The sequence below is a fragment of the Anopheles nili genome, chromosome 3 (assembly GCF_943737925.1).
Source record: "Anopheles nili chromosome 3, idAnoNiliSN_F5_01, whole genome shotgun sequence".
Classification (NCBI taxonomy): domain Eukaryota; kingdom Metazoa; phylum Arthropoda; class Insecta; order Diptera; family Culicidae; genus Anopheles; species Anopheles nili.
In genome coordinates this window covers 9,304,197-9,317,863 of record NC_071292.1, presented here as the reverse complement: position 1 = coordinate 9,317,863, position 13,667 = coordinate 9,304,197, and the positions used below count along the sequence as shown (strand labels likewise).

Genomic DNA, 13,667 nt, shown 5'->3' with positions numbered 1-13,667 from the left:
AGCACCCGCGAGAGAGAAGGTGTTGAAGAACGAACGCCAAAACGCCGAAGCTCGGAAAAAGACGAAGGTGAAGATGCAAACAAAATGCAAAAATATCCACCATCAAAGCTCGGTAATCGCCATTTTGTAAGCGCATGGTCATTCAGAGACACCATCATCCGGGCTCTTTGGGTGGCATTGATTTGCCGCGCGAGATGTTCTACTTTTCATAAGCCTAGCACATCACTTTTGAGCGCTCCCTTGAAGGTGTCATTATTGGGGCTCCAATCGAGAACGGAGCTTTTGTGGTTGGTGCCCCCGTTTTGGTGATGAAGAAGTCTATCCATTGCTTGATCCATTGTTCGCTTTATTTTCATACCTCTACGACGTCGGGCGGGTTGCTTTCGGATGCAGCTAGAAAATACGCCCTGCCGTCAATGCTCGAGAATAGATATCTCATTCATGATGCAGGACACTTGTACCTTGTGTGGCATCGGTCCTAGGCTCGTTTCGACGAACACTCGCCACTCGCCGACGAGATCCGGCAACACGTCATCAAACCCAAAGCTCTCCAGCTCAACCATGTCGAACGTTTCCAGGTGCTGTAATAACATTACCAGGATTTGGCGGCTTGTAAATCGTCCTGAAACCCCACAACCACAACCACTGCTCGTCACACTTACACCCTTTCGTAAAGGACAGGTCGTTCGGTTCATGTGCTTCGTGATCGGATACCAAATGTCGCCGGATGAGAGCATCACGCTGCAGAAATTCAGCACATGACGACCGTACGGTGTTGGGCGCCATTCGCCTTTATCCTGCTTCTGCGTGTAGATCACGAGCTGGAACGAAGAAATCACCGAGTTGCAGGGTTTTTTTTTGGGAAAATGATCTTCATTATCGTCGTGATCTTCATTGACTGTCCGATGACTTACCCCCAGCGGTGGATAGATATCGCGGATCACGGTAAATTGCCCGTCCAGGATGAGCTTTTCATCTTCGGATAGAAACAAGCGCACTCCGGTGAGGTTCCACGGGAAGGTAGCAAAGTTCTTGCTCGAATGGGGACAGGGTTTGAATAGTTTGTTGATCTCCACCACGAAGACGCTCTGCAGCATGATGCCGGTGAGATTGGGAAAAAAAATCGGGAAAGGCAAGATAAAAATGTTTTGTTGGTTCCATTACGAATCAAATCCGCTGTTCTACACACGTTGGCGATGGTGAGAAGAACCGAAAACCACAGAACGTTCCACATGTTTGCACAGCAACACTTCATCTGTCGTCCAGTGATGGTGACATCCAAATCCCCATCCCGGGAGTCGTGCGTGTGACTCGTCGGTTTTCGATAACCATCGGAACATGTGGCGTAGATGGCGCCTTTCCTGTACCGCTTAAACCGGGCTGTTTATCGAGCTCCCAATGGCTTGCTCACACGGTTTTCCATTTCGCTGTTTGGGAGGGGAAAAACAACCTGGAACTGTGCCTTCGTGTTGCTGGGAATCGTTAAAGCGCCGCTCTGTTTGACACTCCTCCAGGTTTGCTGCAAAACAACATTTGAATATTATTGCGTGTGACTCTTAGCGTGTATATTAGCCTGTTGTTTTTACTGCTTTTACGAGATTTTGCTACATTTTGAGTGATCGACATCGAGGAAAGTGTTCGAGCTTTACGGCCGTCCAGCTGTGGCTCGTGACGTTTAATTAATCATATCATCTCGACGGCTATAAAAAACATTTCTGGCTTGACTCATTCACTGATAGTTCCGTGCTCCGTCTAGTGCTGTTGACATTCGTGAAGCAGCAGAACCATTCATTGTCCAACGATCTCTGGCACTGGAAACAGCTCTCATGGACGTGGGACGTTTGTGCGTTGTTATCACTTCCGGTAGGTGACAGCTGGACTCAATCTCGTAGATAACGGAATGGAATGATTCAGCTAACGAAACACCTTCTCCAATCGCTCGCCAGAGCTGTAGCTCATATCAAGGGGGCTCCTAAAATCGTACTGTTGTGTGGTGAGAAGATATGGCTTTAGTGCCCCCTTCTGAGCGTGTATGTGCGTTGAAATAACCGATAACGTTTAATTGCATTGCCAAAAAGATTTGGCAAGGGTGATATCGGCTCCGCGCACCGTAAGGGGTGCCACATTTTTTTATGTTTACTTGTGGTTTGCCATCCTTCCAGGAAACAGGAAGCAGATGGTCTCAACGGCATGATTCAGCTTCAGTCGCTGCTCCTTTTCCGGCCAGTTTATCACCCGCCAGTTGGAAAGAGTGCCCAAATGTGTGTGTGTGTATGTGCGTTGGTGACCCTCTAGGGATGGGGTTTACACATTATCGGAAATTTGTGTCCTCAACTCGTTCACCCTTGCGTACTTATGGTCGCCGCCCCTATATGTCACCCATACACCGACCAAACCAAGCCAAGTCACTTAACCACCAACCTAACCACGTTCCGTTTCAATTGCATTTACAGATAGCCCACCAGCGGTCCGCATTTGGTGAGTTCGTGACCACGACAAAACGGCCCACTCCGTTCGCTCCCGGTGGTCGTGCATTTTTATTCCATCGATCAGGGTTGTGAATAAATCATGCCTCATCGCGCCAGTGGTCTGGTGCGGTTCATCGGAACGGTTAGTGCAACCGAGCAACCGTCGTGTGACCATCGCTGTCGCAGCTGATGCGGAGGAGACCCATTCGAAAAGGGCAACTTCAGGTCGCAAGTGACACCGCCTGAAACGGACAGGAAAGCCAGTGACCAAAGGCGACGCAAATAGACGTACCACGCTTGCGGATTTTCGTGTCCGTGCCAGTGGAACATCGCCGGAGCAACCATGGGGAAGATTAACGCCACCCACAGCAACTACTGCTACGATAGCATGCTGAAGCGATCCGACGATAAGTATCTTCGGAGTTGCAGCAGAATCGAACCGATCGACGAGCGTCATCCTTTCTATCCGAACGATGTTGTCGGGGAGGACGATGATGATGATGATGATGATGATGACGATGATGAGATTGTCGAGTGTGCGATCGATGGCCGTCGATCGAATGAGCCGCAGCGAGATCATCTAGGACGGTGCGCGTATCCTCGCAGGACACCACAGGAATGGGATGCGTGGGATAAGTTCGCTGAGCTGCGGAACACACCGTCGGAATCGTCGGATGACGAGCGGGAACCCGGGTGTCAGGAGATTCGTGAACGGATCGACGAGAACCGGCTGGTGTATCGGGCGGAAGGTAATGCGAACATTGTGCTCTCCCTATCGGACAATAAGCATGTGCTAAGGATGCGCAAATCTACCGTCGAATGTCGCGAAGGAAAAGGTAAGATCGGCGATCGCGCTTTTCTGCCCGGAAGATCGAGCTGTACGCTATTTTCCTTTTTGATGTTGATTCACAGGCGACTCCAACGTGGATCTCCACCGGTTCGTCAAGTACTCGCACGTCATCGCAAGTAAGTTCTCGTCGTGTTACGTGCCCGCCCCAAAACTGGCCCATCTCAACACCTGCAACCTGCAGACGTTCAACGAACGCTTGCGATGTTTCCGGCCCGGTAAGAGATCCTCACACCAAGGGAGTTCGTTTGATAGATTCACAAAACTCATTCGCTTTCTCATTTCCAGCGATGAGACTTGGCAAAGAAATCCGTGAACTGGACGGCATTCTCTATCCTGACGTGGCGTTCCTGCCAGGATGGTTGTATCCTGAGCGAACGCGCGTCCTTAACCAGGTTCGTACGAAACATTACCCCCTTGTCCGTGTACGCGCACGAACTCAGCTTGCCAGATCCATTCCGGTGAATCGAATTCTGCTCTCGTACACACCACACAATAGAATCGCATATCTAACGAGTTCCCGGGAAAAGCAAGACCCGCCCATGGTTGCTGGCACGCAAAAAGGATCTGCTGGCAAATGAAGCCACCCGAAGCGTGCATGCATAAATATCTCATTTTGGCAGTGCCAGTGTATTCCTTTCTTGGAACGGCTGCCCAATCGCTTCTCGGTAAAGGAATTCTCCGCCCCGCATGTGCCGTGTAATAGCTACTGCGTAATATTTGGGTCCCTGGGGGTGGTTTGTTTGCTTACGGTGGCATCATTTTTATGATCGTATTTTTTTTTAAGATATGACGAGCACGAGCAAGATTCTTTGGCAAGGATGCAAGTAACAAAAAGGGACATATTCGTTAAGCTGTGCCTTTTGAAAACGATTCCAATATCACCTGGCTGCTGTGGAATCGGTCTCTAGCTTCTTTTTTTTTGTGCTCTCCCCTCGACAGGACTCTAAAATCTCTTCCACACCAACCCACTATCAAACGTACTGCGTCGAAATCAAACCGAAGCAGGGATGGTTTACGTACCAATTCTGTGATATCGCTCCCTCCCTCCCACCGGAGCTGACCAACGGCGGGGACCTTCGGAAGTGCCGTTACTGTTTGCATCAATATTTAAAGGTAAGTCAACCCTGGCGCTCCTTAAACCCACGAGCTCAACCTCCCACTCACGTTCGTTTCTGTTTCCTTCCTGCCATTGCGCTTTGCTTCTATTTGCAGCTCCAAAAGAAATCGATAGCCAAAATTAGTAAATACTGTCCTCTGGATCTGTACTCCGGGTGAGTAGCCGAGCGATAGAGCTAGCAATGTGAGAAGAAGCGAAAGCGAAACCTCGACCAGCCGTGCGGACACCCGTGGGCAAACGTATCTTGTCCGAGCTCAAGGCTAGGCGCCAAGGGTGCGCCCGGTTGCGGCTATGTATTTTTGCAGCGTCAAGCTTAGTTTTTCCCTCTGTACCGAACGCCAACGTTACAACCGGGCGTTAAAGCGAGCCGTGTGTCGGCCGCGCAAGTAACCGGCTCGAAGGTGACCAAAAATAGCGATCGATAGCGCGCACCGCATTTGTTTTCCTTTTCGTCCTGAGATTGTGGCTGTCAGGAGGGGTGACTACCGAACGCGAAGGAGCGTTGGGTGGCCAAACACTCCTAATGATGTCTGTGGGCGGCATGCAGAGGGTAGGTCCTAAAATTACACGTTCGATTTATTACACGCTCTCTCCCCGACACTGACTCGCCGGGAAGCAACATGTTCCACCTGCAGTCTTCGCTTTGCAGGACGCAGAGTGGTTATCTTTGAGGAGCGAGAACTGTCGATCGCACAAAGAAAAAGACCCTCAACCTGTGCGTGACGGATTCGGAATTTGTTCTGTATGACGCCACAACACTCCAACGCCTCGCGTTGTTGTTTGCTTGGCGACGCAGTCCGGCAGGAGTGTCAGCTCGAATGCGCCGGCAGGTGGCATTAGTCATCGATCGCCACCACCACCGCATGAGCCGGTGGGTTATTTATATTGATGAGTGTGTCATTTGCGAGCCGCGTTTGCAAACATGAAAACACACGCAAAAATCAAATTGGTGTTGTTGCTATTTTTTTGTGGCTCAATTTTCTGCCACCTTTTGCAATTGCTGAAAGCGAGAGGGCACTACTTTTAATGTCGGTTGTTTCAATTTAAAAACCAATTAAGATGGCGTATCCTATCGCGTGTGCTACTGATGAACCAACCCCCCCCATAGGTGGATAAGATAACACGCACGAGAAGATGATTGAATGAAACGAGCTAATTAATTTTCACATTCACGATCGAGAACGCGACCCGCCAATTGCGTCTATTTGAATTGGTGAAATTAAAACGCAAATCAGCATTTAAAATGTGCAATGTGAACACGCCGTCTTGTGCCCACACGTGTTGCTGACAAGCGTGATCGTCCAAACCCCCATGGCCTGCAATTTATGCTTTCCTGCACCTATGCAAGGATCTGCGGTGATGCTCGAAGCGTATGCGTGTGTCGTGGCAAACGAGCAACTGACCTTTAGGCATTAGTTATGACTGACTTGTCGCTTAACGGCATACGCGTTACCGTGCGGTTCTGGGACCATTCGTTACGGCGAATTTCAACCGATCGCAGCAGGAGAAGGACACGACGGTACCGTGTCACGATGCGTTTGCGGGCATACGCGCGTAATGTGAGGCAGCGAGCGCGAAATATGCCTCACGCATCGCGGGTCGGCGTGCGAGGGTTATAAATAAAATTCAATTATTACTCCTCGCCTTTGGCCAACCCCAAAAATATCCACATCCCGGAATAAATCTCGCCCCACCGCTTGCAGCTGCAGCAGCTAGTCGATCCTCATGCAAAGCTAGTCCGGTTGGCTTTCCCTTCGGTGTTCGGCACCGCATGGGGAGCAACGGCGGCGCCCAACCTGGCCATTAAACCGGTCGCCTCGATCTCGTTTGGGTCGTTGTACACCGCCTTGCATTACGGACTGCTGCTGCTGCTGCTGCTGCTGCGTTTACGGTGATCCGTGCACTTTCGAATCCGTTTTGCTGCATTCAATATTTTACCGTTACCGCTCGGTGCACTAGCCGCGTGTACGTTGCAGTTGCAATCGGCTTTCACGACACGACAAAGAGACCTGGCACCCGCGGGCGGGAGGAGGATCGCTAGGAGTGCATGGACCGGCCAGCAGCAGGAGGCCGGAGATCAGGTTCGAAGATTTCGAGTGATCTTTTTTGGGGGATATTTTTAGTCGTGCGCACTGCTGTCGCAAGGTACGCGCGGTCGATCGCTCAGGGTGGGTGGGATGGATGATGTCCCACGCTAGAGAGTAGAAAGCGGTAATAGCAGCACCAACAGCAGGAGCAGGAGCAGCAGCAGTAGAAGGAAGGTGGGTCCTCGCGCGGGCCTAAAGATCGTACCGCGAACGATCACATTTTGTTGTAAATTCACCCCGCATTGGGTTTGGGTCGTTCATCAGCGCGTTGCTCTCACACGCGCACACTTCGCGGGGTGTTGCACTTCGATTGCACTTTGCTGATTGGGTGCCATTTGCATACGAGCCGAGAAAGCTGTGAACTGCTGATGAATAAGCCGCACCGGGTATCCTGGGTGATAAATCCTCGGTTTACGAGACGCGAGCCGTTCGAAACCAAACAAGCCTGGTTGTGATGGGTATTAATAGAGAGCAACTTAATCAAAATAGCTGGTATGATTTACATGCTGCAACAATAAAGACCACACCCCTCCCCCCCAAAACAATCGTTAATTCTCGCGAGCGGATGGCATTGTTTCGTGAAAGCAGCAGTAAAGAGCACCGTGCTGCTACGCTGTCAGCATCTTCCACGGTATGTCCTCGAGGACGTGTTTCGAAATTTATTTGCAAACCGCTCCGTTGCAACAGCACACGTGCATCGGTTTGGCATCCACGCGATCTTCCACGCCATTTGTTCGGCGTTATCGTGTGGTGTGTAAACCTCGGGCAAGATAGGACACTCGCACGCACCGGTACGGCCTGCTTTGTGCTAAACTGGGCGTAGAAAAGGTCAAGGAGCACGGGAAAATTATCGTTTTCGCTCTCATTTATGGGCCAAGCGACAGGTTTGCGTATGATGTCCCGTGCATGGTCAGGATGGGCATATTGTCGATGTCACTCGGTTGCTTAATTTGTTTCTTAAAATTAATTCACAACAGCAGCACAGCATCAATGCTTGTAACAGCAACGACCAGGCCACGGGCCTTTATAAGCGTTTTAATCGAAAACCGGTCCGGTGGACCTTTTATAAATGCGCTTCTCCATGTTGTATTTTTTTTTTTACTCTACCATCTTGCTAATCTTCATCGGGATTGTTTCTACGTGTTTCAGTAAACCAGTTCGTGTTCTCCATGCCGTGAAAGGCCTTATCGGTGCGCCGCAGAATAATTTCAAAATACTGAAAAATGGCAAGGTCGTGTACGACGACAAGCGCGAGAAGTCGGTGTTCAACCGGATACTGAAGGAAATGTTTCCCCGTGATGGCCGCACAAAAGAGGAGTAAGTACAATCTGCCGCCTTGTGTGGTAAAGACCGTTCGACTCATGCATCGGGGGATCTGTATTCTCACTTTCAGACGTAGCACAATTTTCATGAATCTGATCAAGGAAATCTTGCTGAAAGACTTTACCACCAATGACGAACATTGCGATCGGAAACTGTTGAACATAAAGTTGGACCGGAAAAAGGTATGATTGTTGGGTTTGTTCTTCGGTCCTTCGAAGCGCTGGTCGCATGGAGATTAGCAACATTAGCTTTACATTTCATTTGCAGAAGGATAAAAACCAGCTCCACGAGCGCGCTTGCAATCCCATCAATCAACAGTTTCTCCCGGAGAGCTGCGCCTTACGGCAGATTCTAGACGTTCAAATGCTGGTGAAGGTAAAATATCCTGACCAACTGCAACGAGCCCGTGTGCCTAATTGCTTTCCTCTTTCAGTCGAGCATTCCGAAGGTCGATCCGTCGAAACTAGCCACATCATCCTCGAACCCGTACGGCTACATAGACGAAATGTACGAGAAGTATTTGAACAGCAGGGAGCACACCAACGCGTACGACGGCCGCAGCAGCAACACCTGGCCGTCGGGACCTTTTGGCACCGAATACCTGTCCGAGGAGGAGCAATACCAGCTCGGTGCCACGGCCCTAGACTGTTCGATTATGATCACCTTCCGCCGGCTGGTGGGCGACCGTCTAGAAGAGGACAGGTAACGGCGACGGGGTGCAGGGCAAACAGAAATAGACCAAGCCATCCGGGACGAAATCCTGTAGGGCTCCTGCCTGAGTTTTTTTCTCGCTCGCACTTTGGGGCCTCATTTCGATGCGGGATGTAGAGGTATTTAAAGGGCATTTTGCTCGTCCTTTTTTCACCGTCCTTCGATGGGAATGTGAATGGCGGCGAGGCACTCCGGTGGTTGTTTGCACACGATTAAGAAGGTGCCGATGCGGGAACCTACCTGTGCTGGAATCACGGAGATGTGGAAAAAGGATGAGCTTTCTTGTAGGGATCTTGCACATGAACTCGCCGTGAGCGAGACGGTACGGGCTTGAACAGTTGCAAACCTTTTTCGTCCGTGCCGGCTCGTTCCGTGGCTGTGCTGGATGGACAAAAAAGTTTCTCTTTTCCAGCCCGCTGCCACCGTCCGAGGACGAGCGGAGAGGTCCTTGAAGGCAATTTAAGATTTTCGGTGAAAAATTATCCCAACGTTGTTGGGCTTTGTTCGCTACGGTCCGTTCGCCCATAAACGGCTTTATGGTAAGCGAATTCCTGAGAATCAAGTTTTTTTCTTAAACACATTCATCCCTTATGTGTAGCTTGCGTGTATAATACGGACACACATGTACAGGGGAACCCGCAGGAACGACGGATCCTGTGCGCTTATCCTGTGCCCATTCGCTTTGCCATCAATGGAAGAACCGGGCAATCGTCCTGGGTTCATCGAGATTGCTGCACGTAGCAGCAGCAACGTACGGTGTGACGAAGGTGATCGCTTTTTATCTTTGATTTTTACGTCCACCAGAGGCCCGTCCTCGCTTGGTGGGATCCTCGTTTGTAAGGATTCGCTCACCGGGGAGAATCCCCTTGGGTTTCCGCTAGCCGCCGGGGTTTAGGTTTCGATGTTTCAAGTTCCTCCTTCGGGCAGGGTTTTGAGTTTCAAGGGGATATGCTTCCTTCGCTCACACTCACACACCCTTTGCGCCTCCACGGTCGCTAACATGTTTCAGGTCGAAATTGGTTTGGAAATCAATGTCTACACGTACGGGCGGGTATGGGATGACACAAAGCAATACGCGCTAATGGCAAACACAAACATAGAGGCTTCCTGAGAACTGAGCCTGGTTTTCGAAGGAAAATCCTTTTGTTTTTCGTGCGCCTGAAAACGCGGCTGCCATTGTCACAACATTCAATTGCTGTAGTTTTGGTTACCCTCAAAGGAATTAAGGATTTTATGGAAAATGAAAAAGTCTTACTGTTTGTTTTTCTCCCTTTTAGCTTGACCATGGAGGCCCGGAAGCACATAGTCATCGTCGATGGCATGAAGTTTCTCGTGAACGTTACGATCACCGATTTGGATCCTAAATCGCTCAAACATTACTCCAAATACGTTGAACAACTGGCCGCATCTGCGGTAGCATATCGTAACTTTATCAGCAAGCTGCGACGCTAGCGAGTTAAAAAGTATGCACTACGTCCATCCTTATATGTGACCCAACACCCAACCGAAACGTACCCTTGTTGGATGTGTAACAATAATCTTCCAAACTTCACACAAATATAAGCAATAACATTTCAACAGCTTGACCGCTGGGAAGCTGGGGAACCACGTACTCTCTACTGACAGAATAGAGCAGATGTGAACTGCATCTACTACAAACAGTATAGGAATAGTATTTAACAATCAGATAACGCCATCTTGATGTGAGTAAAAGAGGGTTGAAAACCGAACAAACTCTATTTAATACAGGACGAGTGTAACAAAGAAAAAGCGATTGTGAGTTGCAAGCAACATAGTCTCGATAATGGACAAACTATTCTTATAGATGCCCGACTTAGAAGATTGTTTAGAGTGGGAAAATGTGTAGCATTACTACTTACGAATGATGATTTAACTGTTCGATGGGCTACAGGCCGCGAAGAACACTAGGATTAATATGTTGTTACGTGCATTCGTCTTCTTGCGGGAGATAGCTGACTGAACTGAAATGTTGTTATCGTTTAGCGCGTTTCCGTTCATAGCTTCCTTATTTCCTGATGCATCACGATTAGAGAAGACGTGTGTGAGTGAGCATTTTTTCTAATGAGACCCCCATACTGGCCTATCGTATTTATTTGAAACTATTTATTATGAACAGGATTAGAGTTATTGTCATAGAAAGCTAGCGAACAGAGTCGTGCAAGCCAAAAAATGTTATTTATACAAACACGCCATCTTCGTATGCGTTTATAATATTAAATTTAACACGTTAGAATATCGTACATTTCGTGTGCACAATTAGACTAGACACAATGGTTGGTGCAGGTGCACTTTGGACACAGTATTTATGTTCGATTGTATAAGTATTATTAAGTGGGATGCATTGCTCTAACCGTTTACTATACTGATACGAAACCTTATGAACCAATTTTTACCCGCTACTGCAAGGGAGCAGCCAAATGATAAAGAGAAACACAGTAAGTGGTTGTTTAGGTAGCAAACATCACAAAAAAACTCTGTAATAGTGAATGCAGTTCCCCGGGCGGTTACCGTTTGCGTGCATGTTTAGCTGAATTATTGATTGCAAACGCCCAAATACTTACCGTAGGTTTGTGAACGTAACGAAGACTACTTTATTGAGGGACGATTTTACTGTATTTTACGCGATGGAAACTCGACACATTTCTCAACTGTATTCAGTACTTTTCACTTCGTACGGAAATGTTTCAAATATACTGCCCCGGCAAGGAGTAAGGAAGCGAATGAACGTCAAGGGACTGTGTATTTAAAAATAGAGAACTGGCTCCACGTTTCCTTGACATCACGAGCTCCAAAAATGACGCGGGGTATAAACTTGATAGTAAAGTTGGTTTTTTGCAAATGCCGAAAAGCTCAAAGTGAGGTAGCACGTGGTTTTGTTTGCATGCTGTCTAAAAACTCCCCAACGTTGAAGCAACGCCCATAAACTGTGACAACCGTTCACGGAAACAATTATCCGACCGATACGACGCACCTCGGAATGTACCGGCCATGAAAAGAGCATGTCAATCAATTATCAAGACGAGACCAAACACCACCACCACCCTGGTCACCTGCTGCGTTTAGTTTGCCCTTTCGCAAGTGTGGGGGAGGGAAAGCAACTATGCGGAAGGTTTTCTAGAAAAAAAGGATGGCAGGAATGTGAGCGAAGCGCTGAACATGATGTGCGATCCTTTGCGTGACGATAAATTCCTTTTCCCTGTCGTCTTCAGTAGGTGGAATTAGACACACCCAGCTGTTTTAGCGCTTTATTCGCACCAGTGGCCGGTGTGTCTGTGTAGCGTGGGCGTGTAGGATGGGTTTGGGTGTGATGACTACAATAGTTGGAAAGATACCCAGCAACAAGTCATTATAACTGGGTTGGGCGCTTCGGAACGCGGGTTTGGTGATCCGTTTTTCATTCCGAGGCGTTCAGTAGTGGTCGACTTTGGGCATCAGTGTGTGTATGTGGGTTACGTTGGGAGTTGTCCTACGCCAGGATTATGTTCACTCGTTAGTCATTATCAAGCCACGGAACTGTGCTGCACGATGGGCAATAAGGTGGTAACGTTCACTGACCAGCAGCTGGAGGATTACCAGGACTGTACGTTCTTTACGCGCAAGGAGATCCTCCGTGTGCATCAGCGGTTCCACGAGGCCAGCCCCGATCTGGTGCCGGTCATCATGACGGAGGGCCAAGCATCCACGATACAGGTGCCACGGGAACGCATCGAACGGCTGCCGGAGTTGGTGGAAAACCCGTTCAAGGGTCGCATGTGTGAGGCGTTTTCACGAGACGGTGACGGTAACCTGACGTTCGAGGACTTTCTCGATTTGCTGTCCGTGTTCAGCGAGCATGCCCCACGAGACATTAAGGTGTACTACGCGTTCAAGATCTACGGTACGTATGGGAAGTGTGGGTTTTTTGTTGTTGTGGCTGATCAATTGCATTTCTTTAACTCGTGCCACCGGTATGCTTTATTTTCCAGATTACGATCGGGACGGATTCATTGGCCAGTCGGACCTGCTGAACGTGATCACCGCCCTCACGCGTAATGAGCTCACGGTGGAAGAACACCAGCAGATCGCGGAAAAGGTGATCGAGGAAGCGGATGTCGATGGTGACGGCAAGTTGTCCTATCTTGAGTTCGAGCACGTGATAACGCGCGCTCCTGATTTCATATCAACGTTCCACATACGCATCTAGACCCGGGCGGCCTTCAGTGGAGAATCATTTGAAGGTACCGATTTCTTTCAAAAACTACTGGTGGCGGGAACGGTTATAATGTATTTGTTTTGGTTATTTAACATTTGAAGATATATTTTGCAATCCTTTTTCGTGAATATCGAACAAACGCTTTAATGTCCTCGTTCGCTAAATGCATGTCCATCACTAACTACGCCTCGTGAACGATTGTAGCGCCCTCTATCGTCGTCTTGTGTCGTGGCTAAATCATGCTTCTTGTAAAAGCCGCTTTTTGTGTAGCGTTAACATCGCTTAAGAGTAGCACTTGAATGCAACACCCAACGTGTTTCGGGGTAGCTGTACATGTGGTTTTGTAATTTAAAAAAATATATATATACAATTCTATATCAATCAACCATTAGGAGGGTAACATTGTTATACGCAATCGATTGTAAAAAAAACGGTAACGTTAGCACAACAGGTTTATTTTACGGTGGTTTGTCAGAGCATGGACGCGAACGAAAACAACTTCAATCGATCGAACCTAACATTGCCCGCTCCATTGCCAAGGCCAAGGCCAGCCGAAAGGATCGATGCATGGTAAAAGGCATCCACATGCAACCCGAACGCACTTATCCGAAATGCCAGATGTGGCCCGCTAATGTAAATTCCACTGAACCACTGAATCATTCAAAACCTTCTTGTTCCGTTCGCATCATTCACTCTGGTGATGGAACTGAAAACCCACCAATGTTTTTCTAGCTGCCGAATGTGCTGCTCAACGGAGCGGTGTATCTGTTGGATTGTCTCGGAGTGTCTATCCGAAGCGGTTCGTTTGTGGTTTGAAGAATTGCTTCCAAATACCAACCCATTTGGAAGGGAATGCGCCTGTTGTGTTGCCGTATGTAAAGGACACCTATACCTCGCC

The 13,667-nt window shown here is 48.7% G+C and overlaps 3 protein-coding genes across 3 annotated transcripts; 2 read left to right on the top strand and 1 right to left on the bottom strand.

The window, feature by feature from the left end:
• Window positions 1-413: 413 nt before the first annotated feature.
• On the bottom strand, window positions 414-1,234 carry LOC128722597 (uncharacterized). Its single transcript, XM_053816271.1, has 4 exons — window positions 1,190-1,234; window positions 915-1,088; window positions 663-821; window positions 414-581 (listed from the first exon to the last, which is right to left on the bottom strand). Exons 1-4 carry the CDS (start codon window positions 1,232-1,234, stop codon window positions 414-416), a joined length of 546 nt encoding a protein of 181 aa, XP_053672246.1.
• Window positions 1,235-2,811: 1,577 nt separating this feature from the next.
• On the top strand, window positions 2,812-10,008 carry LOC128726437 (inositol-pentakisphosphate 2-kinase). Its single transcript, XM_053820249.1, has 10 exons — window positions 2,812-3,304; window positions 3,381-3,533; window positions 3,604-3,710; window positions 4,258-4,431; window positions 4,531-4,589; window positions 7,672-7,839; window positions 7,916-8,027; window positions 8,113-8,220; window positions 8,279-8,547; window positions 9,834-10,008. The coding sequence occupies exons 1-10, from the start codon at window positions 2,812-2,814 to the stop codon at window positions 10,006-10,008; spliced, it is 1,818 nt and encodes a 605-aa protein (XP_053676224.1).
• Window positions 10,009-12,005: 1,997 nt separating this feature from the next.
• Window positions 12,006-12,760, top strand: LOC128726470 (calcium and integrin-binding family member 2). Its single transcript, XM_053820283.1, has 2 exons — window positions 12,006-12,454; window positions 12,543-12,760. Exons 1-2 carry the CDS (start codon window positions 12,103-12,105, stop codon window positions 12,758-12,760), a joined length of 570 nt encoding a protein of 189 aa, XP_053676258.1. The 5' UTR covers window positions 12,006-12,102.
• The last annotated feature ends 907 nt before the right edge of the window (window positions 12,761-13,667 follow it).